The sequence below is a fragment of the Quercus lobata genome, chromosome 1 (assembly GCF_001633185.2).
Source record: "Quercus lobata isolate SW786 chromosome 1, ValleyOak3.0 Primary Assembly, whole genome shotgun sequence".
Classification (NCBI taxonomy): Eukaryota; Viridiplantae; Streptophyta; class Magnoliopsida; order Fagales; family Fagaceae; genus Quercus; species Quercus lobata.
Genome location: NC_044904.1, coordinates 13,228,600 through 13,254,883, shown reverse-complemented (window position 1 = coordinate 13,254,883; position 26,284 = coordinate 13,228,600). Strand labels below are relative to the sequence as shown.

Below are 26,284 nucleotides of genomic sequence, written 5' to 3'. Positions count from 1 at the left end.
GGAAATTCAGTTTTTCCAATTCATCATCTTTACTCTAAAACTGATTATGATGAACCTAATTGCACCATTGGAAAAGTTGTTCACGATCGAAAAATCACTCAAAAGACTTCAAAATCATGGCTTGGGTTCGGAATCCTTGGTTACTTTATGTCGTTGTGAGCATCGCGGGGCTTATATATGGGATCAAAGTAGGCTCAGTTACCAAGGATTCTAAATCCGAGTCATAATTTTGAAGTTTTTTGAGTAATTTTTCTGCAAATAAGTTTGTGGCCCATCTTCCTAACCAATCAGAAAGAAGTCCTCCAAAACCAGCACTAATTACTGTTTCCATGTTTGTCATTACCTTAACTACATCTATCATCAACTTGTTTTGGTGCACCAAGTCAAAACGATCACGAAAGAATGCCATCACACCGGGATAGACACCTACAACAAAACATATGATTATCAAAACCACAATACTTAAAAAAGAAGTGGACTAATGCATGTTGATGCAAAGCATATGAAAGAGGACTATTTAAAAGCACTTGATCATCCAAAGAGAAATACTAAAAGGAAGCCTAAATGTCCATAAGTTTGATTATGTCGTAAAATCATCAAACTTGGTTGATTACGTATACATTGGTATTATAAGTGATAAATTTATAATAAAAATGCAAAATTTATCAAGTACCAAAATATTTGCAATGACAAATTACTCCATAACACATTGAAAAAAAAAAAAAAGAAGCAAAATTCACACTTAATATTTTAAAATACACTTTAATTAAAAAATTTAAAACAATAAATTTTAATTATGAAATAAGATAATTTTGAAAAACTACCTTAAGCAAAGGACAAATTAATACACAATATTTTTAATATTAATTTAATAAAGCTCGGTCTATCAGAGATTAGGGGGAAAACTTCCGAGGAGTGTAATTACCAAAAAAAAAAGAAAAAAAAAAAAGAAGAAGGAGAGGGGCATTTGTGTAATCAAAGCCCAAAATCAGGCTAACAAAAGCGCGGGAAAAACACTCCCCAAGTCTCAGACCTCAGTCCCGCGTGCCCTCACTTTCAGATTTACAACTTCGGAAAAGGGTTTCGAAACCCCTCTCTCTCTCTCTCTCTTACACTGACATTTCTCTCTCCGTCCTAATTTTTCTGACCTGAAAGCTGCCGGAGGGAGTTCAAATGAACGGCGAAGGAAGGAGGCGGGACCGCCGTGACCCGCGGAGCTCCAAGAAGCAGAAGCTAATCCGCACAGCCGGGGAAGAGCTCGAGTCCAAGTTCGGCTTCGATCTCTTCTCCGAAGGCGACAAGCGCCTCGGATGGTTGCTCACATCCTCTCCCGTAAGTCAATTTTGGTCTCTATTCATCAATTTCATCTCCATGTATATGTCCCGTTAGTCAAATTTTGGATGATTATGTTTTTATCTGCTTCGATTTGGTTCATAGCATTAGCTATTTTGCCTTTATTATCAGTTCGCGATGAGGAAATTGCAAATTTAGTTGCATGGAACTATATTTGTGTTGATATGAAAATGAAATTTGATAATTCAATTTGAAGCTCAAAATATTTAGTTGCAAAATGAGTAATTGGTTTAGTCACTATAGTTGTGCTATGTTCATATCTCAGAGAATGAAAATGTCTTACAATGTGATATTCAGTTTGCTCTACTATATGCCTCAATTTTACTAGCAACACACAAGTACATGAACTTTTGTCATGAGGAAAATTATTGATGCGTTCTCGTGTTTTGCAGTCATCTTGGGAGGATGAAGACACCCAACACGTCTATAGTTGTGTCGATCTTTATTTTGTTTCACAGGTAAACTTTCCCAACGCAGTTATATTCTTTACGTGTATGGATAGTGGTTCCTTACTGCACTTAGTCGAAATGTGTTTTCTTGCGTGGTGGTTGTTTGGCTTGTTTGATTATATAACATTTTTAGTTTAATTGTAGGATGGTTCGACTTTCAAGTCAAAATACAAGTTCCGACCTTATTTCTATGCAGCCACTAAGGTATGTATGTTTAACTTGAAATATTTAGCACGGGTCAGTAGTTGTCATAATGGTGGTCACATTGATGGAATTGTTATTATAGGAAAAAACAGAAGTAGATGTTGAAGCATATTTGAGACGGCGCTATGAAAGCCAAATTGCTGATATTGAAATCATTGAGAAAGAAGACCTTGATCTTGTAAGATTTTTTTTTTTTGCATTACTATTCTTATAATTTTTCTTGTCCTAGAGAATATTAGAAATGTCTTACAATTGTACTGCTTTCCTTCTTATGCTTATCAGGCAAGTTTTCTAGTTTCTACCATTTTTAAGAGATTGCCTGACTACTTCTTGGGCATACCAAAGAAGTGAAGTTGTTTGAATTCAGGGTTGGGGGATAGAGAGATCTCAATGATCCCATTGGCAATGCTAGAAGCTCCACTTGTGTTTGGGCAGAGCTAGAGCTAGTTTCATTCTATAACAATTGATGTTACATAATCATTATGCAAGTGAATTTAGTTCAATTAAATTGGGAAGCATATTAATATGCCCAGCCTTTCGAAAGTTTAGTTTTTTGAAGCAAGATCTTCCCACAGAATTTAAAGTTATGTTGGGATGGTGGGTTAGACATAAGAGTGGGACCAAGGTCTTGTATTCTTTTGATTGCTTGTCGACCTACTCACATTGAAATGAACACAATGCTTGATTGACGCCATGATGTGGATTACACTTTTTTTTAATAATTTAATTCCGACATGTTGTAAAAAAATTATCTCATAAGTTAGTCACCATCTTGTACTTGTCCCGATTCTCATTTCTTAAGTGAAAGGCACATCAAGTTGATTTGGCAAAATCATAGTTTTTGGTGAAAAAGGTAAACCAATCTATCTAATTTCTAACCTTGACTAGGAAAGTTGATCGCCTTCTATGTTATCCTACTTTATAAATAACACCTTCCTGCCAATCTACACACCCAAACCATATTGTCTTGGTCTCACTGCATCTTACATGGTAGTATTATTGACGTGTTTTTACTGAACTGGAATATAGTTTACTAAGTTAAATGGGGATTATCACATGATGACTGGTAGTCATTGAAACTTAAATCTTCAGAAAAATGAAAAAAAAAAGAAGAGATGGCTTCCTAAATGGTCCCTTTCCGTGCCATATGTCCCTTGACATTAGCGCAGATGGATGTAGCACACTTTTGATACAATAAGCTCGTTATCCTACCCTGGTGCATCACATTTCTTTGTTTTAGTAAAACTGTGGGGTTTACATTAATCCAGCTGCTTTTGGAATCAACAAACCACCATCTGGATGTTTCTACATTCACCTTTGTCCTTCTCATAAATAAGCTAGTTTGTACAACTGAGGCATTTGCATAAGGCTTAAGGATTTCCACCTTTTTGTTATCTTTCCTTGTATGCTTCATGATTAAAGAACCATTATGTTTTGCAAAAAAAAACATCAAATTTGCAGTTAGGGTGTACAGTTGTCTATTCAACCCATTTTCTTGCTAATCATCTTTTCTAGAGTGTTAGGTCGTACCATGCTAAAATAATTGTTGCAGATAATTTTATAATCTATATCATTCACCTGCAGACTTAATTTACCATAGTGGGCTTGTTATGATTGGTTATTTAATGGTCATATCCTTGCACATCATTATCATTATTTATTCTTGAGTCGGTATTATAATTCTGTATCCCTATATATGCATTCTGATATCTTTGTATGCTTCTGGACAGAAAAACCATTTGTCTGGCTTGCACAAACCTTATTTGAAGCTATCTTTTGACACGGTTCAACAATTAATGAATGTGAAGAGTGACCTATTGCATGTCGTTCAAAGAAACCAGGAAAAATTTGATGCTGCAGAAGCATATGAGTCCATTATAGCAGGGAAAAGGTAAGGCTCTATTCTTCATTCAGGTTCCATTTGCGTTGAACCAGCCATTATTGCCCTTTCAGTGAAAAGGTTATTGTTTTCTTTCTGCAGTTCTACTCCCTAGCACTGACCTTTTACCTTTTCTTACATGTGGTATCTCTTTACTTATCCCAAATATTTGGTACTTGATCTGCAGAGAACAAAGGCCTCAAGATTTTCTAGATTGTATTGTTGATCTCCGCGAGTATGATGTTCCTTATCATGTTCGATTTGCCATTGATAATGGTGATTTCTTGTTTCTTTCTATTTCTTTTGAGATTTCATTTTTATTTTTCTACCTCCTTTAGAGACACTGAGAAATTCATGACTCAGATGTGCGATGTGGGCAATGGTATGACGTTAGTGTATCCAGTACTGGTCTTATGCTGGAAAAGAGGACAGATCTTTTGCAACGTGCTGAAGTGCATGTTTGTGCGTTTGATATTGAGACTACAAAGCTTCCTTTGAAATTTCCTGATGCTGAATACGATTTAATAATGATGATCTCGTACATGGTTGATGGACAAGGGTACCTGATTATTAACAGAGAGGTACACATGATTGGCTTAAGCTTAGTGCTCTTTCAGTGAATTCTTTATCTGTCTTGCAATAAGATTTTGTGATTCCTCTGGTCTGTCTTATGTTCAGGTATAATAGTTGCTTAATTTTATAACTAGTTATTTGCATTTGAAGCTTTTTTTGGAGGGGGGGGGGGTTGTTGTATTCTTCTCCCTGTTCCCAGTATAACTGTGATTTATCAGCCTAAGATGTATAAAATGAGTATTATCTGGTTTTTAATTAAGAAGTTTGGGACATATTGGTAGAGTTAATGGCTCTCACAGATGCATGTTAAAGAACCTGGGGGTGAGGAGCAGGGTTGGGGTGTGGGGGGGGGGATGTATTTGTAAAAGATGACTAATGCAGGGTTGGCTCTCACAGAAGTTTCCTTTTTATTTTATTTTTATTTTTATAAGCAATATATCCTAACTATTTTGGTAATACTAATTCAGTTCATTGACAAGCATTGAAGATTATCTCCTTATAATATCTATGATTTACTCTTGGTTACAACAGATGTTATATTCTCGAGTTCCAATATTATGTTACCTTTGTAATTAATTAACCAAATCAATGATTTTTAAGATTGTGGCCAGTATATGTTCATAAAAGTTTGATTTCCTCCAGTGATTGCTGATGAAAATGAATTATTATTCATTTCTTTTGCATCTATGTAAGCCCCATTATTGCCATTGCTTGTTATTCATTGATCCCCTAGCCATGATTTTGTTCTGTGTTGATAGACTCAATCCTTCATTGGCAATAGCTAATAAATATCTGCAACTTTTTTGTGTTTATTTTCAGTGTGTTGGAGATGACATAGAGGACTTAGAGTATACTCCAAAACCGGAATTTGAAGGGTATTTTAAAGTGACAAATGTGAGAAATGAGGTAATGATACACAAATCTTTATATGTATGTATAGATGCATGTATTTAGTTAGGTATACATTTATATTGCATGTGTATGTGTTTGTGTTCCAGCACGTGTGTTTATTGTTTGTCCATATAATATGCATGTGCATTTATATCAATTAGGTTTCCTAGACTGCTTTAGGATGCTTATGCAGGATAATTTTTGTTAAGTGATCTGATTGTTCTTGCAGGTAGAGCTTCTTAGACAGTGGTTTGCCCATATGCGAGAGGTGAAGCCTGGTATTTATGTCACGTACAATGGTGATTTTTTTGACTGGCCGTTCCTGGAAAGCAGAGCAGCCTATCATGGGTTAAAAATGAGTGAGGTGCCTTGTTTATTTCTGTTAGTTGAATGACTAGAATATCAGCTTAGACTTTTACCTTCTTTTTATTACCGAGAAGGCTAGAACATAAATATCATTAGTTGCATGCATAAATTTACCCTGTATCATGATCAATGGCTATAAATATGTTGTTATAGTTAGTCAGTGATCTACTGCTGGCTAATGGCTTGTGGCTTATAGCAAAAGACTTCTGAAATCATTTTGCCACTAAAATATTGAACCAGACTTTCATATTGTTTAGTCTATGTTTTTGCCTGTAACATGTTGTGTTACATCAATTGTGTCTTTATTCAATTGAAGTATTTAGATATAGAGTGCTTTACAGAATATTTAGTTTTCTGTTGTTTAGCTCTCCAAAAAATTCAACTGAAATTACACATACATGAAAATTTTTGGCTTTTCTGTTAGTAGTGGGATTGCATGCATTTTACTTCGAACTTCTTTGAACTTTCATTTCTTTTTTTACTGTATTCATATCATATTTTAAATTACAGCAACAGTAATTGACAAAAGTTACACATTTCAAATTTCTTTTATGTTTTATTGGACCTTGATGCTATCATGGCAATTATGAAAGAAGTTTCAAAAGCATTGTTAGCTAAAATTTTCTCTGCTTCTCAATCTTTGATTAAACGTGTGCAAAACTATTGACTTGATGCCGAGTTTAACATTAATTATTCTAGTAAGAGTAGTAATAGTTGAATTGTTCTTATATACATGTGATCTTTGAGATATTCTTATTTCAGTTGTCATCGGGATATCTTGGTTGCTCCATGTAGAAGTATAGCTTTGTTCTTTTTAATGTTTCTCCCCTCCCTGTTGAATTTTTTTTTTTTTTGGGCTCAGGAGGTAGGATTTCAGTGTGACAAGAATCAAGGGGAGTGTCGTGCTAAATTTGCTTGCCATCTGGATTGCTTTGCTTGGGTCAAACGTGATAGTTATCTCCCTCAAGGAAGCCAGGGCCTAAAGGTACAAACTCCCAACTTGGGTTCAATTTGTTTGTTATTAGTTTAATTTTTATTCATTACAAGTTCTTGCATTTCTTTTCTTTACCCAGAAAATATTCTTAATTATGGCATGTACATCTTGAGAGTTAATGGTTAACAGGCTATTAATTGTTTGAATATTAACCCCTTCATTTCTTATTACAATTCTATGACAGATGAAAGAATAAATTTTCATATTATTGTTGTATTATTCTCTTTTCAAGTTCTCAAATGACTAATAGAGGTAACACATAGCAGTGATATTCATTGTTTTTATTTTTATTTTCTGAAATTTTGGGTTTACATCTGCATGCAACCATATTTAGATAGATTCTGTAATTGGTAAGTGATAACTTTACTTTGGTTCTTATTGATTGGCATGGTCATTTTTTAGTCTTTTTTCTCATTCTTTTATCATGTCCATATCAAAGTGGGATTCCAATTTTATGCTTTCACTAAAATCCACAACATCCAAAGGCCTATTTATTGGCTTTAGCATTTCCCACATTTCTTAATAAATAAATGCTACAATTAGAGGGTTAATTCTTTACATGTTGATAACCACTCTGCGTGATTAACATGTTATTTATATTCGTCAAACAATGGCTGGTGTTCATGGTTTAATTTACATGAGCAGCCATTTTCAAGTATATATGCTGAGTGTTAGGACTGTATATTTGGATCTCCCCTCTCAGACCCTGCAATGGCAGGATTAGCGTGAATTTACAAGTGTTGCCATCTCTGAAAATAGAAACTTCAATTCTCAGAATCCAGCTGGGGAATATATATTTTCTGAATTAGACCTGGTAATGGATGCATTATGGTTTGGATACATGGTGGTGTAGCCTTTGTAAAATTGCCAAAGCTTTGTGTAATGATGGGTTTATGGTGGCTTGGGTTTTGGTTCAAGGGGAGAAGTGGTGGCTTAGGCTTGGTTTGGTGATTGTTATGATGGGCAGTGGTTAGCTATTTTGATTGATGGAGCTCAGCCTTGTTTTTTGTCTTGGTTGCTGGACTTGTTGGCAGTTGTGGTAGGGTTGGTGTGGCGGCAAGTGAGAGAGAAGAAAATGAACATATTTACATATCAACATAGGAGACACTGTGCAAAATCTAAATGACAAATGATCCTCTTGAATCTTGATTAACATGTTGACAAAAGAATAACTTCACCTTGTGTGGTACATCCATGCTCTTACCTTAGAAATATTATAAATTGATTTAGGAGAAAAAAATATGAATGACATGCAACTTCAATATCATAATCATAATGACAGAATTTTATTATTTGTGTTGTTAGTTTTTAGTTTCCAGTAACATGAAATTCCTTTTTAGTAGCTGTGCTATGCATTTACTTTTTTTTGATCTTATGTTAGGCTGTTACTAAAGCAAAGTTGGGTTATGATCCCCTGGAGGTGAATCCTGAGGATATGGTTCGCTTTGCAAAGGAAAAGCCTCAGGTATGAGTGACTGGAAATGTTGTTCCTGATGTAGCAAAATTGACTTGACATGGTGTGCCAGTTATAGAATTGGAACATGTTATATGATAATGATGATGGGATTTAAGGACAAAAGGATCACTATATGAACTATTGTAGATATATAAAATGATAGCTGTATGTGCATATTTGTGTGTTAGGTCTGAAATTGACCTCTTTATTGGTCTTTTGGAGCAAGTGGCATGTAAGTTTATTTGCTTGGCTGAGCTCGGTATCATCCACCATGTTTTAATTTGTATGTGGACAAAGATTAGCTCCAAACCAGTTTGGAGGAATCTCTTCCAACCCACTATGTGGCAATTTATAAGACTATTCATGTGTATTATTTAAATAAGTCACATGATTCATTAAAAAAGTCATGTGATTATAACTACACATTGATGGTATCTTCAATTGTCACATAATGGGTTAAAGGAAGATAGCTCCTAACTGGTTTGGAGCTAATCTTTTTCCTTTGTATATGTAGGGCAATACAGAAGCAGATGCATAAGCCAATCTTGCCACTTTTGACATTCCCAAAGTTTGATTCTAATATGTTCTAATGAGAATTCATTTTGATATTGAAGAGGGCCTTACTGGTTAGGCAACCTCATAGATGTGTTGCTAATAACTCATAATTGATTAGGTTTTTTGGGTGAAAAGCAATTAGGGAGCTAGTAATATGCTGGCTTCTATTACTAACCCTGTGGCATTTAGGGGGAAGGGGAGAGAGAGTAGCTCATCAATAAAATATCCCACTTTCGCTTTTGGTTGAGGCACTGGAAGTTATGTCTATATGGTTATTTATAACCCTAGTTATGAAGAGAACCCACAGCTATGAGTCTTCCTGTAATACATAGACACATGCACACAGACATTATATAAATATGATGTATGTGTCGAAGTTGCTGGCTGCCACCACATCAGATGCCCTGATCCCAAGTGCTGCTATTGTTGTCTCAGGGTTGCTCGGCCAGGGATGTTATATACCACAATTCTTTTTCTTGGCAGTCAGCATTGTAAAAATATTTTTTTCTTGAAGCGCATTGTTGATATGTAGTACCTGTTGAGTTTTTCAGTTGAAAATTCTGTTTGGTTTTTGCCTACCTTTATTTATTAATTATTTGTACATTACCTTCTTGGGATCATTTCTAATGATAGTATATATGTATTTTTTTGTTGAAAATATTATCACAGATGATGGCCTCCTATTCTGTTTCTGATGCTGTTTCAACTTACTACTTGTACATGACGTATGTTCATCCCTTCATTTTCTCTCTTGCTACTATTATACCTATGTCACCAGATGAGGTTTTACGCAAAGGTAGTGGGACCCTTTGTGAAATGCTGCTTATGGTTCAGGTGTGTTCTTGTGTGCATGCATTCTGAAGCTTTTGCACTTCTTTGTAAAGCAAATTCTTCCAACACTATGCTATCAAGTTTCTTCCAGTTTCACATGTTTTGCAACCTTTACAGGCGTATCAGGCTAATGTTATCTGTCCTAACAAACACCAATCTGACCCAGAGAAGTTTTACAATAGTCACCTTCTTGAGAGTGAGACTTATATAGGTGGCCATGTGGAATGCCTCGAAAGTGGGGTTTTTAGATCTGATATTCCTACTAGTTTCAAGCTTGATCCATCTGCCTATGAGGTATGCAATTTCTTCTTCTGTTTCATGTACTGTTTTTATTGACCAGACGTTCAGTTACATCATTCGAAAATGATTTCTGGTTTGATTTAGTGTTCATCCAGTATCTCTACATTCATAGGCCACTGTCTAGTGAATTTATTCTATTTTGTCAAAACAACTAAATATGATATATCTATTTCAAATGAGTGTTTATTTCCTCTAGGTGGAAATATTTTAACATACACCAAACAGCAATTTGAGTGTGCTTGTATTGTTGAAAATCTTACTATATGTTCTTTAACCTTGTAGACTTGTAGTCTTGGTTCATCGAGGCATTCTGTGTGGAATATTGTTTTATTTGCTGCATCACTTATCTTGTAATGTTATCCTTTTTATTCCTATATATTTCAGTCTAACAACTTCCTTCAAGATTGATCCATCCTTTTGTAAAATTTTCTGGAAGTTGCTTTACTGAATTAAAAAGAAAAAGAAAAAGAAAAAGAAAAAGAAAAAGAATCTACTGTGCCTAATCAAAAGCTACTGAATTAAGGTTTCCTAATATGAATCCTTTTATTTCTGCTTTGTGAATATACTTGATTCACTCTGGAGTATTTTGAATTACAGCAACTGATCAACAACCTTGACCGGGATTTGCAATATGCTATAAGAGTAGAGGGTAAGATGGACTTGGAATTGGTGTCCAATTATGATGAAGTGAAGAATGCTATAATGGAAAAGGTACTGAGTATTTCTATTTCAAGCATATGATTTATGTTCCAGTAATGGGGCTTGGACTCATGTCCAAATATGTTCAGTAAATTTTCTTTTAATAATATGTAATGCATTGTATAGTAATTTGCATTTAAAGCTCATAACCACTAAGCTTGCAATTCTTTTTTTATTTTTATTTTTTACTGTATAGTTCTTCACCTAAATATGGTGTTAACATCTGAATATTTAAAGATATATATTCGGGAAGAATTTTTTTTCATTAATTATTTTCTTCCCTCATCTGTAGCTTGTAAGACTGCAAGGCGAACCTATACGCGATGAATGCCCCCTTATTTATCATCTTGATGTAGCTGCAATGTATCCAAATATTATTTTAACAAACAGACTCCAGGTACGATGTTAATAAATGCTTTTAGTAATTGTGGATGATATTCATTTAAAAAAAAAAATTATTTTTAAATTTTGGTTTATGTTTTCCATTTGCTTGTAAAATATGTTGCAAGGATGGAATGGTTTTGATTTGAATACGGAGAATATGACAGTGGGACATCATAAGATCTGTAAGGCAGTGTTCTCTGATAAAGATTAAATTCATAAATTAAAGGAGAAACTAGAAAGCCCAAGTAAATTGGAAATGTACAGAACTTCTCCTTAGTTATTACAATCTAAACTTTAAAAGGTCAAGGAATTTTATAAATGCAGCCTGTAAGAGTCATCCAATTGTTTAAAAATCCCAATAATAATAACTTGATTGAATTACGAATGAGCTCAACACCATCCAATGTTTGACTATTTCTATCTTTCTCTCTCTCCAAAATGTCCATATAAAGATTTAATGGAAAATTATTCCATATCTCTTAGTATAAGTCTATGTCAAATATACTTCCTACTTAAAAAAAAAAAACTATACTTGCTTTGATAGCAAGCAAGTAATTGGATCAAATTCCTTGGCATTGCTTGTATAAACAAGTAACTGAGGCTCTCCTGCCGCCAAACAATGAAGTGTGATCAACTTGCTCCCCCATAGATTTTACACATCTAACACCAATCAACTATAAGAATTTCCTTCTTATGAAGTTTGTCCACCATCATATCTTCTCCAATGCAGCTATTCAAACAATAAAAGAGACCTTCTGATGAACCTTTGCACTCCATATGCAATTCCAAACCAAATAGCCTTTTCGGGCATCGTGAAGAGAATGAACATCAAGCTTTATGGACTGACCTTTTCAACCTCCAACGCACTCTGGAAAATTAGTTTACAGATGAAAAATCCAGCAACTAATTCCAACCCCTAATACTGGAATTTGGCAAAAAAAAAAAGAGGATTCCAATGATGTACTATCTCTTTTGAACAACCCAAGTATGAGGCAACATAAGTACCCTTGTCCATATCTTGAAGGATTAAGTCAAGAAACTGATCTTAAAAGAGAATTACCACACCAGAGCTCATGCCAAAAGCAAACCTGGTTATTATCCCCAACCACAAATTTAATGTTCAGAAAAGAGATCCCAACCACTTCTAATACTTTTTCCATTGGAAATCCTTCCCAACATTTATAATTACTACAAGTTCACTTACTTTGACATATTAAACCAGTTTTCTTATCCTTAGCAAGGAAATTGTTGTCTTTTCACAAGTTTTTGTCAACATTACTGTAATTGCTTTTATAGCAAAGGTCAACCTAGTTCTGTACTGTCCCCAAGCAACAGGTGACATTACATTACAAGGTTGGCCTAAATACTGTTTGTCACAACCTGATAAAGCGATAGCCATATTTGTGCTATACATCAAATAGATTAGTAAAAGTTGGAACTCCATGTAGTCATTTATATATCCCAGATTGACCTAGTACACCCGCTGTGGGATCACATTGCTATGGTAAGGTTTTGTGTTCATTAACATGCTTTGTTGATGCCTCTTAATTATCTTGTTTCTTTGAGAGTTATCTCCTGATTAGTGCATTACAATGTCTTTTCCAATTTGAGCTGATATATTAGTGGTTTTAAATGTTTATTTTGTTTTGTACATCGGCATCATCAAATAGTTTTTGTTAGTCTCATCCCCCCAATTTGTACCTTTGCTATCAATGTATACCAAGGTTTCTTCTTGTTTTATTCCAGCCACCATCAATAGTTACAGATGAGGTCTGCACTGCATGTGATTTCAACCGTCCCGGAAAAACTTGTCTACGAAAGCTTGAATGGGTTTGGCGTGGAGAGACATTCATGGCAAAGAAGAGGTTTTTATTTCTAGTTTTAGTCTTCCCTTATTTCTATAGGTGCATCAATAAAAGACTGACTGACGATTGTGTATGCACATCTCCTTAATAACTTCAGTGACTATTATCATTTGAAGAAGCAAATTGAGTCTGAGTTCGTTGATGGTACTGGTGGTCAGTTGCCAAAATCTTTTCTTGACCTACCAAAGACAGAGCAACAATTGAGGCTAAAGGAGCGTCTAAAAAAGTACAGTCAGAAGGTATATTTCTCACTTGGTACTAGTAGATGCTTTTGCTTAAGTAATGCCAGAGATAATAAATTTTACTGTCTTCTGCAGGCATATAAACGGGTACTTGATAAGCCAGTCACTGAACTCCGAGAAGCAGGGATCTGCATGCGGGAAAACCCATTTTATGTTGACACTGTTCGTAGGTGAGCAGTTAAAATTTTGTTATGCTATAAATTCTGAATTTGTAATATTCAAAAGGAAAGTCCTTTTGTGTGCGTCTGTGTATTCCTGAATTACATTTTCTTTTCACTAAGTCGCATTTCTTTTGATCTTGTTCAAGCTTTCGGGACAGAAGGTATGAATACAAAGGACTTAACAAGGTTTGGAAAGGGAAGTTGTCAGAAGCCAAGGCTAGTGGAAATTCTATAAAAATCCAGGAAGCACAAGTATGAAGATTATTCATCAGCTTTTGGAACAATTGGAATATAGTCAATTTGTGATGATGAGTTACATAGTCTCGTATTGTTTTTGCAGGATATGGTAGTGCTTTATGATTCATTACAACTTGCCCATAAGTGTATACTTAATTCCTTCTATGGTTACGTCATGCGAAAGTGAGTTTGGTGATTTCCATTTGGTTTGAAAACTAATTGTATGGAGCCTGTTGTTACAGTGGCTTCTGTGTTTGTGTTATCTCTCAAACATTTATTTCTTCCAGGGGTGCAAGATGGTACTCAATGGAAATGGCTGGAGTAGTTACTTATACAGGAGCAAAAATAATTCAGAATGCTCGCGTATTGGTTGAAAAAATTGGAAAACCACTTGAATTAGATACAGATGGTATCTGGTGTGTGCTTCCTGGATCTTTTCCAGAGAACTTTACTTTCAAAACCAAGTACGATTCTGCTCTTCATGCTTTACATAGTTATTGGTGTTTTTTTTTTTTATGTCAACTGTCAAAATCCTCATCAATTATCTGACATTTATTTTAATTATACCACTTGCATGTAGCCAAATTTAAATGCATCATCCAAGGTTTTGTTCTGACTTGTGAAAATATTGTTATTGAGTATCAAAAGAAGCTGACTATCATATGGGAAATATATATTTCAGAGACTTGAAGAAGAAGCTGACAATCTCATATCCATGTGTTATGCTCAATGTTGATGTGGCCAGAAACAATACAAATGATCAATACCAGGTTAGCTTGGAACCTTATTGATTGTTTAATACCTGATGTATTCTGTATCATTCTGGTTACGCTTAGTGTATTGCGACATGACTCTGGCTGTCTATGTAACTGCAGTATTTCTTCAAGTTCTAACTACTATGTTTTACAGACACTAACAGATCCAATCAATAAAAGATATACAACTCATAGTGAATGCTCGATTGAATTTGAAGTCGATGGACCATACAAGGTAATGTTGAATAGTTACTAGTTAATTTAACAATTGATTTGTTCTTCATTGCATTCATGCAAATCATCTGGTCTTCCGTGCAGGCAATGATTATTCCTGCTTCTAAGGAAGAAGGAATCTTAATTAAGAAGCGATATGCTGTTTTTAATGATGATGGAACCCTTGCCGAGCTTAAAGGTTTTGAGATCAAGCGTAGAGGTGAGCTGAAGCTCATCAAAGTTTTCCAGGTAATCTCTTATTGTAATATGTCCCTGCTTTTACCTGCTATAGAATTGGCTTTGTTTTTTCTTCATTGTGGCATGTCTTGATAAAATTATGTTGATGTTATATGGAACCAAATCTTCCTACCAACAGAAAGAAAAAATGAGCCAACTTTATATTCATTTTAGTAGTTAGTCTTGATGCATCTGACTATATTTTTTTTCCAAATTATCTCCTTCTGTATGTAAAATACTATCTTGTTTGCAGGCTGAGCTCTTTGATAAGTTCCTCCATGGGTCCACCTTGGAGGAATGCTATTCAGCTGTAGCTTCTGTTGCAAACCGCTGGCTCGATCTTCTTGATGTACGTAAATAGTTTGATGTATTGATTTTGATTTTGCTTTGGTCACTAGTTTGAATTTCCCCTTGCTTTGTTTAAAGTATGGCTCTAGGGTTCCTTGTGCAAACCCTTTTTCTTTCTCTTTCTTATTTATTTGTAACAGAGGATGTTCATAGTTTCATGATTAATTCAAGTTTCAAAACAGGGTGTTAGAATTATGGCTAAGTGATTAAATTCACCATTTCCTAATAGCTTAAGCTTTTGGGACAATTGGTAATTTTACATGGTATTAGAGCAAGAGATCCTGAGTTCGATCTCTGTCTTCACTCTACCTCCTATTTAAAATGTTAATTTCCCACTTGCTGGGCCCTCGCTTATTAAGGGGAAGTTTAGGCCCACAAGTGAGGGGGAGTGTTAGAATTATGGTTAATCGATTAAACTCACAATTTCCTGATAGCTTAAACTTTTGGGACAATTGGTAATTTAACATAGGGATTGCTCAAATTTCCCCATATCTTTTCTTTCATTTCTTATCTCAGAATCAAGGAAACGATATCGCAGACAGTGAGCTGCTTGACTACATATCTGAGTCAAGCACAATGAGCAAGTCCTTAGCTGACTATGGTGAACAAAAGTCATGTGCAGTGACGACTGCAAGACGCCTTGCTGATTTTCTTGGTGATGCAATGGTTAAAGATAAAGGACTCCGCTGCCAGTATATAGTTGCATGTGAACCTAAGGTATGTTCCTTTTTTTCTTTTTAGCTTCAGGAATGTGAGCTTTATGGATCCTTCCATGTGTGTACTTAGCCAGTGAAGTTTCTTCTGATATCATATGGTCATTATCAGTGCAAAAATCAAGGGAACAATCAGAAATAGGCTTCAGTATGGACAATATAGATCCATTCATAGGAATGAAATAGAAATTCTCTTGGATTAGGTAAAATACCATTGGCTATATGATGGCAGCTCTTGGTATATTAATTGTGATTAATTTAACATTTGGCATGAATTTTGTCAGCATTGATGATATATTTATCACCTTTGTTGTCCTGGAAGGGTATTCTCATGGTAGGCTCGGGATTTTGTGGCTGTTGTTGTCTTTCACCCAATTTGTGTTGCTGATCTACTTTACACTTGAAAGATTGATGTGCTGAGAAAGTCATTCCAAATCTCATAATGAAAGAGCAATTTTATACTCTTCAGGATCTTGGCAGTAAAGCCAACAATCCTATTATAATTTGTTTGCTGCCCTTGTCACCATCAGAAACATTATTGTTAGTGCCAACCTTTGCCTTTCCATCAACGTGTTTGACTCAATTTCATCCATGCCTCTGACCCCAGCTAAACTTTGTAGAATGTCAGCTTGATTTAAATTGCTCTTTTCCAACTCTTAGGCTAGCATAATCTATTCCTCATGTGAAAAGCCTACTTGATCAAAGTTTTAAATCAATCACTCAATAATACATCCTTTATTTTATCCTCTTATATGAGCTATTGATTCTCATTGAAGTGTATTTTAACATGGACAAGTTTTCAGCCTATCATCATCATGTTTAAATCTTCCTTGTGAGGTCAAAGGTGTTGTTAGCATTGTTGGATGCTGCACATATCAATCTCTCCTATTATCATGCATATACAAGTATAGATATATCAGAAACAAAGCTGCTTTGATTTGAGGATGTCTGACATAGCAAAAACAACGTGAGATTCTTGGTAATTAGGAAGAAATAGGAGGCCGGGCCTCCCTTTGTTTTTGCTATCTTAGACATCCTCAAATCAAAGCAGCTTTGTTTCTGATATATCCATGCTTGTATATGCATGATAATAGGAGAGATTGTTTCATCTCTTTGTTTCAGAAACATAGGAGAGATTGTTTCAGAAACAAAGGAGAGATTGTTTCCCTGGTGTGCTTGTTTCATCTCTTTTTGCTATCTTAGATACTGTTATTGTACTAGACTTGGCATATCTATTTTTTAATTTTCTAATTTTTTTTTTTTTGGGTGGTGTCATTTTAATCTAAAGATTGTTTTTGTGTTATGCAAGTAGGGAACACCTGTAAGTGAGCGTGCTGTTCCTGTTGCAATATTTGAAACTGATGCCGGTAAAGTTCTGCCATGGTTTTCTTAAATTTCATTTGCTTCTTGTTTATGTACTAAAGAAAGCATGTACACATTTGAATTCACAGAAATAATGAAGCATTATGTGCGGAGATGGTGCAAGATTTCATCAGATGTGGGCATTCGATCCATTATTGACTGGTCTTATTACAAGCAAAGGCTTAGTTCAGCAATTCAGAAAGTTATTACCATTCCTGCAGCAATGCAAAAGGTTTTGTTGCTTGTTCATTGTTATTTGTTGAAGTTATCTATCTCCCTTTTTCTTTTGTGTGCCTCATGTAAGATGAGTTGAAATTTTCAGGTTGCGAATCCCGTCCCTAGGGTAGTACATCCTGATTGGCTGCATAAGAAGGTTCGTGAGAAGGAGGACAAGTTTCGACAACGCAAATTAGTTGATATCTTCAGCTCGTTGAACAGGGATGAATTTTTGAAAAAGAATAGTGATGCTGCTGGCGCCAATGGTGTGATGAATGAAGAAATTGTTAAAGACTTGGAGGACTTTGGAAACAAAAGCAGAAAATCTGTAACTGGACCTAGACCAATTGTTCGTTGCTATGAAGTTAATAATAGACAAAACTCTGTCAAGACAAATGACCAAGTAGGCTGCCTGCAACAACAAACTGATCATAGGCTACCTGCCCTTTCTTCTGAAAATATTGACAAAAATGTAGATTATCGAGGATGGCTTGAACTGAAGAAAAGAAAGTGGAAAGATACTCTAGAGAGAAGGAAGAGGCAAAGGTATGCTCTTTGTTTCCTATGTACAAAGGCCCATTTGATGGTTTTAGAACTGTTCATACAGATTGGATATTGTACAAATGTGATTCACAATTTGCCTAGTACATCTTTTGTTTTGAGTTTTCTTCCTTACAATAGATCTGATTAATAACATTGAAAGAACCAGTTTACATTTTATTATTTATAAAATGATATTGTTTTTCCATTTGGAGTTTGGCATAGAATTGTGTAACTAAAAAGATTAGGCTGACCAAAAATAGGGCCTGTTTTTATTTCCCATGGACAATGAATTGTTTTGTTGTTTATGTGATATGATTTTGTGAAAAAATATATTGTCATCAATGAAGCAATTCAAAAGTGGCAACCATAAACATAAAAAGCTAAATAAGGGAGTTTCTTAATTTCTTAAAAATTGATCCACCCCAACAACTATGGTGGATGACTCCGCATCATTTAGGTGGTATGAGAATATAACTGTCCACTTTCCATGGGACTACAAACAGGTCCTTAGTAAATTTTATTTGATTGGCCAAATATGTGGTTCTACCCACCAACTATATGTAGAACTTCAAATGAACTGTGATATGTATGCAAGTCTCTTAACGTGAGCTTAGATATTTTTTCCTGATGATGTTGCTAATCTACTACTTGGTAAAATGGCACTGACTTTAACAGATTGAGCAATTCAAGGACTCCACGCCGTGGTAAAGGTGTTCTTGAAGTGCTGGGTGATGTGACAAATCATAAAGATACTCAGGGCAGATCTGGTGTCAGTTCATATTTTAAGAGGCATGAAGCATCTCTAACACGCTGCCACTGGCAGGTATTGGTTTTAATTCGTTTTAAACACTTAGATGGAATGGCTTGAATTGAAGGTTGATCTCTTCTTTCTATGGTTCAGATTATACAGCTAGTTCCGAGTTCAGATGGCCAATTTTTTGCTTGGGTTGTTTTAGAAGGAATCATGCTTAAGATTCCCATGACTGTTCCTAGGGTATTTTACCTCAACTCAAAAGCACCTGTAACAGAAGAATTTCTGGGAAGGCGCGTAAGCAAGATTCTTCCTCATGGAAGGCGTAGCTTTAACTTGTATGAGGTATGTTTACTGTTAGCTCTTTTAAAGTTACAATAATGGTGCTTCTACCAGATTTTTTCATATGAAAGGTATTTGAGGTTTAATTTTCTTCTTCTTTGATGAATTATTAATAGGTTATAATTGATGAAGATCAATTTAGAAAATATAGCAAAAAACTTGCAGCCCTCCTTGCAGACCCTGAAGTTGAGGTCAGTATGCTAATCTATAATCATTTAAGAAATTGAAAAAGGCATATATGGTTCTTGTTGCATACCTTGTGCATGATTTCTTATATAGTTATATTACTGGTCTTCATTTCCGTTTAATGTCACAAATTTCTTAGCCTTTTTTTTAAATGGTAATTACGCTTGTGTTGTCATGTTGGCTACCAATCAAAAAGAGATTGGTTAGGAAATCTCCTATATGGTTTGAAGTTTGATGTTTTCTGCTTGTGCATTAACAGAAATGTGGGGTATTTTATTTGTAGATTGCAAACTATCAAAACTAGATTAATTTAATGTATGAGGTGTTGCATCAGCAACTTTATATTTTTTTAGCGCTTTATATTGTCTTTTTTCAGCTGGCAAAGTGACAATGGGTACAACTTATGTCAAACATAAAATTTTAGACTCTATGAGTACAACTTATGATTTCATGATCAGTTGTGTAAGTTGCATCAAATAAGTATAGCAGGTTACATCTACTTTTGTTTAAGATGACTTTAAAATTGCTTTAAGGCATTATAGGCATTCTTTTTGGGTCTTTCTATTTTTGGAAACTGTAGATATCATAGGGATAATGTATATGCAAGATCTCCCAATAGTGCTCAAATAGTGTGGAAGTTTTTATTGCATGCTATGTAAAAATTATATTACTTATTAATCCTGTCCCTCTACAATGCTAATTTTTAAGGGCTTTTATGAATTTCCTTCTTAGCTTTGAAATGTGAGTATAGGCAATTGAAATTTCTTGTGAACTTATTGGTTCCAAGCATCTTAAGTTACTCTAAACTATGGGATTTCTTTCCCGTATTCTTTGCTGTAACACATTTGGAAAGGGTTTAACTCTTAGATGAATGATCCTACTAATGCATTTGCAAATGTAAGTGCACATGTTTGTCTCTTGATTTTGTTTGCCTATTTTTCATTCTTGTTGTGTGTTAGAATTATGGTTAAGTGATTGAATTCACCATCTCCTAACAATTTAAGCTTTTGGGGGCAATTGATAATTTAACATGGTATTAGAGCAGGAGATCTTGAGTTTAATCCTTGTCTCTATTCTTCTCCCATTTAAAATGTTTAAAATCCCATGTGTTGGGCCTCACACGTGAGGGGGAGTGTTAAAAATTATGGTTAAGTGATTGAATTCACGATTTCTTAAGTGATTCTGAGACATAATAGTTCCCCCCTCTATGGTAATTTGTCTATTTATATGTATTTTAACGTCCACTCTAATGTCCCACTCTAAGGGTTGGAATATTGAAATTCAGAACTTGGTTTGTTTAATAGGGCTAAAATGACTCATATGCTACCAGTTTTATTTGAGATATCTACTTAAGTGGTTTGACTGGAATGCAATCCTTTGATCAGGGGATATATGAAACAAAGGTGCCATTGGAGTTTAATGCTATCCTCCAGATTGGTTGTGTCTGTAAAGTGGACAAAACAGCTAAGAAAAGAAATATCCAGGATGCCTGGAGTCTGAGTGAACTACACATGAAGACAACAACTGAATGCTCTTATCTGGAGCAATCCATCTCCTTCTTTTACTTGTATCACAGCATCTCTGAAGGACGAGCTATATATATTGGGTATTTTCCTGCATCAAGAACAATATCTGTTGTGGTGGTTAATCCTTATCAAAATAAAGATTTGTCACCATCTTTTCTTGAAAAACAATTCCGTGAAGCTTGCCAAGCTCTATCTGTTGAACCACCTCCTCCTAGAAATGGTGTAATTTTCAAGGTGGACTATGTTGGATATATCAAGGATGCTGAAAAGATTTTGCAAAGAGAAATAAATGAGTACAGACATGAACATCACGGACCTACAATTGCTGTTATTGAATGCCCAAATGCTCAATCAATGAAGTCAGGTATACGAGCTCTAGATGATTTCCCATGTGTGACCATTCCTTCCAATGCTCGCGATAGTCACTATCAGGTTCTTGGGTGGCAGCAAGTGGCTGCGAAAATTGGAATGCAACGTTGTGCTGCATCGTCCCAGTGGTTGAATGACAGAATCTCTCTGTCAAGATATGCCCATGTACCAGTGGGGAATTTTGAACTTGATTGGCTTGTATTTACAGCAGATCTCTTCTTTTCAAGAGCACTACGTGATCAACAACAGGTACTTTGGATATCTGATGATGGTGTTCCAGATCTAGGTGGCATTAATGAGGAAGATACCTGTTTTGCTGATGAGGTCCATCAACCTGTTCTTACATACCCTGGTGCATATAGAAAAATAACAGTGGAGCTAAAGATTCATCACCTGGCTGTAAATGCTCTTTTGAAAAGCAACCAAGTGAATGAAATGGAAGGAGGTGCTTTGCTAGGATATGACCAGGACATGCATTCTGGAGCACCTGTTCAGAATGAACATGTTGGCTTTGATGAGGATACTGCATGTGCACCTGCATTTCGTGTCCTAAAACAGTTGATCCAAAGGTGCCTTGCAGATGCAGTCACGTTTGGAAATGTATATGCTGATGCAATATTGCAACATCTATATCGATGGCTCTGCAGGTTGCAGCATCTTAACTCTGATTTGTATGCCGTCTTGTTTTTGGATCATATAATTACTAGTTTCATTTTTATGTTGCAGCCCTGAATCAAAACTTCATGACCCAGCTCTTCACCGCATACTTCACAAGGTAAATACTTGTTGGATTGCATAAGATTTCCTTGTAACACAAGAAAGTAGTCTAGGCTGCACATAGAGCTTTAAGGTTACTCTAAATACTTTTTGTTTTACTTTGTATGAGGTTTTGTTACATGGCACATTCCTTGAAATTATCTTTATTTAAGCTTCCACCTCTTCAAAGTTTAGCATTTATGTCAAAGTATTAATTAATGGAAGATGTGTTTATTTCAATGTATTTATTAATAAAGTTCAAAAATTTGTATGACTCTCTCTCTCTACACACATACACACATAAAATTTACACCCTATAATTGTCATTTTAGTCCATCAAACTTAAAGTTTTTCATTTTATTCCGTTTAATACCTTAGTAGCCTAAGGTTATACCATGTGATGCATTCTTAGAGAATAAAACAAATTTAAACAAAATCCAACAAAAAAAATTTAACACACAATCAAGAATATAATAAGAATAATTATGTTCTTAAGTTGGAAAAGTAATTAAATATTTGCCAATTTATGCAAGCAATATTACAATAGGTTCAAATTCTAAATTATATTAATCTTAAAAATTTACAATACTTAATGAGTATTATAAATTTCCCTTTTTCTAATGGCATGTAAATAATTGAAGCTTATTTCTCAAATATTATATTACTTAATGAGTATTATAAATTGGTCATAAAAATAATTTCTTATCAAATATTTTGAAATGAACTTATAACATACGTGTGTATCGCACGGGACATCAGCTAGTTATAATAATGATTTGAATTATCTTATTTGTGAAAAAAATAGATCTTTCACAATGAATTGGATTTCTCATAATTGTATACCTTGTGAGATATGGTGATTCATTTAATATGTGAATTTTACCTAAATTAAGTCCTAAACAATTGATCTGACTTCTGTTGGTTGTTTTTAATATCTACAGGTGATGCAAAAGGTGTTTGCATTATTGTTGGCCGAGTTTCGGAAATTGGGTGCCACAATTATTTTTGCAAACTTCTCAAAGGTTATTATAGACACAGGCAAATTTGATCTCTCTGCTGCCAAAGCTTACTGTGATAGCTTGCTTAAAACTCTGCAAAAGAGGTTGGTCTTGACAAAGAATTTAAGTAGATTTATTGCTATTGTCTTCTGTCATGTAATTCGTCTTTGCTATTTTGTAGAGACTTGTTTGAGTGGATTGAGCTTGAGCCAATGAACTTCTGGCATTCTTTGCTTTTCATGGATCAGGTTTGTTTACTTTCTCCTTGTTTATAACTTAGACTGCACTTCCTAGGATTTTTATGGCTTTCTCATTATTCTTTGGTTGTCTTTGGTCTCCCCTCCTCCCCCTTTTGTTTTCCATAAATTGGTAAAAGATTATTTCTTAGATCTTAATAAGTATCCATCTCATTGGGTAGTTCACAATTTATTTGCCACATAATTCTGGAGGACCTTCAATTTTTCATAAATTGTCATATTAAGAGGCATTTGAGGTACAGATACAAGAAATTAGTAAAGCTAAAACTGACCTTTGGTCGGGCTTTTTGCTTAGCTTGAAATTTGGTAGGCCTTGCTAGGTTTTAGATTGCATAAACCCTAGTTAAAAAAAAGCATTCAAGTAAGTCATGCTTTGATGCCTCTTATCTGTTTGGTGACGGGTCAGTCTTGTGTCAGTTTCTAGACTAAAATTTGAAGATCCTTGTGCTGGAGTAAACATCTTAATTATAAATAGTCACTTTTTTGATCTTTTGGTAGAAAATCAAGTAATCCACATGATAAAATTACAAGACGATAAGAATATGAAAAATGAAAAAGAAAAATGTGTCATCTAACAACAACAAAGACTTTTGTCCCAACACTTTGGGATCCGTGATGGATCCTCAACAAACTAATCTGGGTCGGCCAAATGTTTTCTTGTCTGCTAATATATCTTATCCAACTTCATAGTTTCTGTCACATCCTTAATAATCATGTCCGTTTTGTTACTTCTTCTATGCTTTTGATCCCCCAACTTGAATCAGTTGACTTTTTCTCACTAGTGCATTAATAACTCTTCTTTGCCCTTGATCAAACCATTTCAAATGACTTTCCCTCATTTTCTGATCAATAGAAGCCATCTCTTTAAATGGATTTCTTCATTTTGTATCACGTCTTTTCTTGTTTTCTACGTATTCATCTTAACATTCTCATTTCAACTTTACTCATTTTATTAACATGTTACTTCTTAGTAGCTCATCATTCAATACTATATAAAATAGCTGGTCCTATAACAGTCTTATAAAACTTTCACTTTAACTTGAGGTATTCTACAATCACACATTATTCCTGATGTGTTTTTCCAATCTCCATTTCATTCACCTTGCTCTATGTTGTGATTCACATCCTCTTTGATCTCTTCATCCTTATGAATTTTTTTATCCAAGATAAAGAAAGGACACAATCTCTGATATCTCATGACCATCCAATTTTATAAGGCTTGCATCTTTGTTTCACTAAGGCTATGTTTGTTTGGGCGGAAAGGGAGGGAAGAGAAGAGAAAAGAAAAAAGGAGGGAAAGGAAAAAAGAAAGGGGAAAGAAAATATTTCTTTTATGTGTGTTTAGATGAAGAGGGGAAGAGAAAGGAGAGAGAAGGAATAAAAAAATAATAATTAAACTTTATTTTATAATTGGGCTTGTAAATTATAAATTCATAATTAATTATGAGGCTATAAAGGTGATTTCACAAAAAATCAAAATTCTTTAAGGGTATAAGAGTAATTTTATGGATTTGGAGGGAAAGTAAAAAAAATAAAATATTGGTGGATCCGTATAAACAATTTGTCTCGACACTTCCTTTCTCTCCTCTCTTTCCTTCCAACCAAAGGATGATAAGTCCTTTCTCTTCCCTTATGTCCTTCATTTTAATCAAACATGTAAATGTACCCTCCATGTACTCTGTTTTTAGTCCTACTTAATCTAAAGCATTTACATTCTAAACTATCCCTCTAAATCTTTAAAACGATTTTGATTCCATGTTATCCACTAAAACTATATCATTTGCAAAATGCATATACCAAGGGAAAAACTCAAATATTCTACATTCTTATTCGTACCGAGGGAATATACATAAATGAAAGTTTTGTCTTATACCTAAAAATTTTATTCCTCAAATATTTATTTGAGTGGATGGATGCTTCAAGTCTATTCTCCTTTGCAAGTTTAATTAAAATTCTTGACGGTTGTAATTTCTAAGTTAAATGTTGATACTTCCCGTGTACATGGGTTGTACCCCTTTGTGTTTATCTAATGAAATATTTACTTATAAAAAAAGTTTATTCTTTTTCTTCTTTATTACCTTAATCATATTCATTAGCAAACTAGAATCATATTCATTAGCAAACTAGACTCCATTTGATTTGTGGTTGCTTTAACTTTTAATGATAGTATAACTATGGTGGAATTCCGGCCAAAGCTGATGATATTGTACCTGATGAATCTCAAGTGGATATTGTGTCAAGCTGGAATATTGCTGAATACTTACCCAAGAAAATTCAGGTAAGCTTCCCAGTGATGTTTTTACTGTACAGTGAAAGGCAGCTAGGGGAATATCAATATAAGTATCAAACAAAATTTCTATTTTTAGTGCATTCATATACTTCCCAGACTGACTGGTTCAGTCATTTTGTGTTCTTCCTGCAGGATCATTTTGTTTTTATCGTCTCTCAGTTTATGTATATTCCCTGGAGTTATGCACAAAAGCAAGCTGCAATTAGAGCCTCTTTGCAGGATGGCAACTTGTCTACTCCGTCAGTGACTGTTGCAGGTGCTGAGAATTTTGAGTCACATATGACAGAATATCTAAAAGGGCAGGTATGAATAAGAATGCTTGTGACCAAAGGTTGTATGACTTTTGATTCCTCAATGTGGGTAAATACTAATTGGATTTATGTATTTTTATTAATATTCTACAGATCAGCTCTTACTTCACAGACAAACTTTTGGGTATTGTTCGTGATACCATTCTTCATATGAAGGGGATGAGCAAAACTGAAAATGACCAAAACATATCTTCTGGGCTCCCACAATTTGCTGATAAAACCCACAAAGGGGATGCTGCGCTTGAGTTCATTAAGCATGTCTGTGCTGTTCTGGCCCTAGACCAAAATGTTCAACATGATGTTCTGGTAATACTTTTTCTATTGATTCAGGCATTATATTATGTATATAGTGTCTGTTTGGCAAAGATTATTTTTACTAACTTATTTTACTATTCAGCTTATTTTTAGTACTATTCATGGATCCTACTGTACTTTTTAATATTATTTATGGGTTCCACTGTACTATTTCAGCTAACTTTTACTTTTATCTACAGTACTTTCAGCAAAAAGTTTTCAGTTTTAGCAAAATAAGCGAATCCCAATCAGACCCATAATATGTAGACGCAATATTTTTACTTTGTATGATATAATACAAGGGAATGTTTGTCTAGTATGCTTAATATAAACATTTGCAAAGAAACCCAATAAATAGATGTTTGATGTAGTGATTTG

General features: G+C 34.7%; 1 protein-coding gene across 3 annotated transcripts in view; it reads left to right on the top strand.

Moving 5' to 3' along the window:
- Positions 1-1,030: 1,030 nt before the first annotated feature.
- LOC115979777 (DNA polymerase epsilon catalytic subunit A-like) overlaps positions 1,031-26,284 on the top strand; it is a 29,568-nt gene continuing 4,314 nt past the window's right edge. Inside the window, exons 1-39 of one of the 3 annotated variants that reach the window (XM_031101839.1) lie at positions 1,031-1,332; positions 1,746-1,811; positions 1,947-2,006; positions 2,089-2,184; positions 3,737-3,897; positions 4,073-4,161; positions 4,249-4,466; positions 5,278-5,364; positions 5,579-5,713; positions 6,578-6,700; positions 8,091-8,174; positions 9,390-9,554; positions 9,669-9,845; positions 10,449-10,562; positions 10,843-10,947; positions 12,681-12,799; positions 12,897-13,038; positions 13,117-13,211; positions 13,349-13,454; positions 13,543-13,622; positions 13,727-13,903; positions 14,122-14,209; positions 14,349-14,429; positions 14,513-14,656; positions 14,898-14,993; positions 15,509-15,709; positions 17,018-17,072; positions 17,157-17,299; positions 17,390-17,829; positions 18,502-18,649; positions 18,728-18,922; positions 19,036-19,110; positions 20,491-21,647; positions 21,727-21,775; positions 22,698-22,858; positions 22,936-23,002; positions 25,179-25,289; positions 25,434-25,604; positions 25,706-25,918. In XM_031101839.1, coding sequence (XP_030957699.1) covers positions 1,174-1,332; positions 1,746-1,811; positions 1,947-2,006; positions 2,089-2,184; positions 3,737-3,897; positions 4,073-4,161; positions 4,249-4,466; positions 5,278-5,364; positions 5,579-5,713; positions 6,578-6,700; positions 8,091-8,174; positions 9,390-9,554; positions 9,669-9,845; positions 10,449-10,562; positions 10,843-10,947; positions 12,681-12,799; positions 12,897-13,038; positions 13,117-13,211; positions 13,349-13,454; positions 13,543-13,622; positions 13,727-13,903; positions 14,122-14,209; positions 14,349-14,429; positions 14,513-14,656; positions 14,898-14,993; positions 15,509-15,709; positions 17,018-17,072; positions 17,157-17,299; positions 17,390-17,829; positions 18,502-18,649; positions 18,728-18,922; positions 19,036-19,110; positions 20,491-21,647; positions 21,727-21,775; positions 22,698-22,858; positions 22,936-23,002; positions 25,179-25,289; positions 25,434-25,604; positions 25,706-25,918 — 6,153 coding nt within the window. In that variant the 5' untranslated portion in view covers positions 1,031-1,173. The remainder of the gene's footprint in view (positions 1,333-1,745; positions 1,812-1,946; positions 2,007-2,088; positions 2,185-3,736; positions 3,898-4,072; positions 4,162-4,248; positions 4,467-5,277; positions 5,365-5,578; positions 5,714-6,577; positions 6,701-8,090; positions 8,175-9,389; positions 9,555-9,668; positions 9,846-10,448; positions 10,563-10,842; positions 10,948-12,680; positions 12,800-12,896; positions 13,039-13,116; positions 13,212-13,348; positions 13,455-13,542; positions 13,623-13,726; positions 13,904-14,121; positions 14,210-14,348; positions 14,430-14,512; positions 14,657-14,897; positions 14,994-15,508; positions 15,710-17,017; positions 17,073-17,156; positions 17,300-17,389; positions 17,830-18,501; positions 18,650-18,727; positions 18,923-19,035; positions 19,111-20,490; positions 21,648-21,726; positions 21,776-22,697; positions 22,859-22,935; positions 23,003-25,178; positions 25,290-25,433; positions 25,605-25,705; positions 25,919-26,284) is intronic. The other 2 variants (XM_031101844.1, XM_031101851.1) reach the window with 2 other exon arrangements.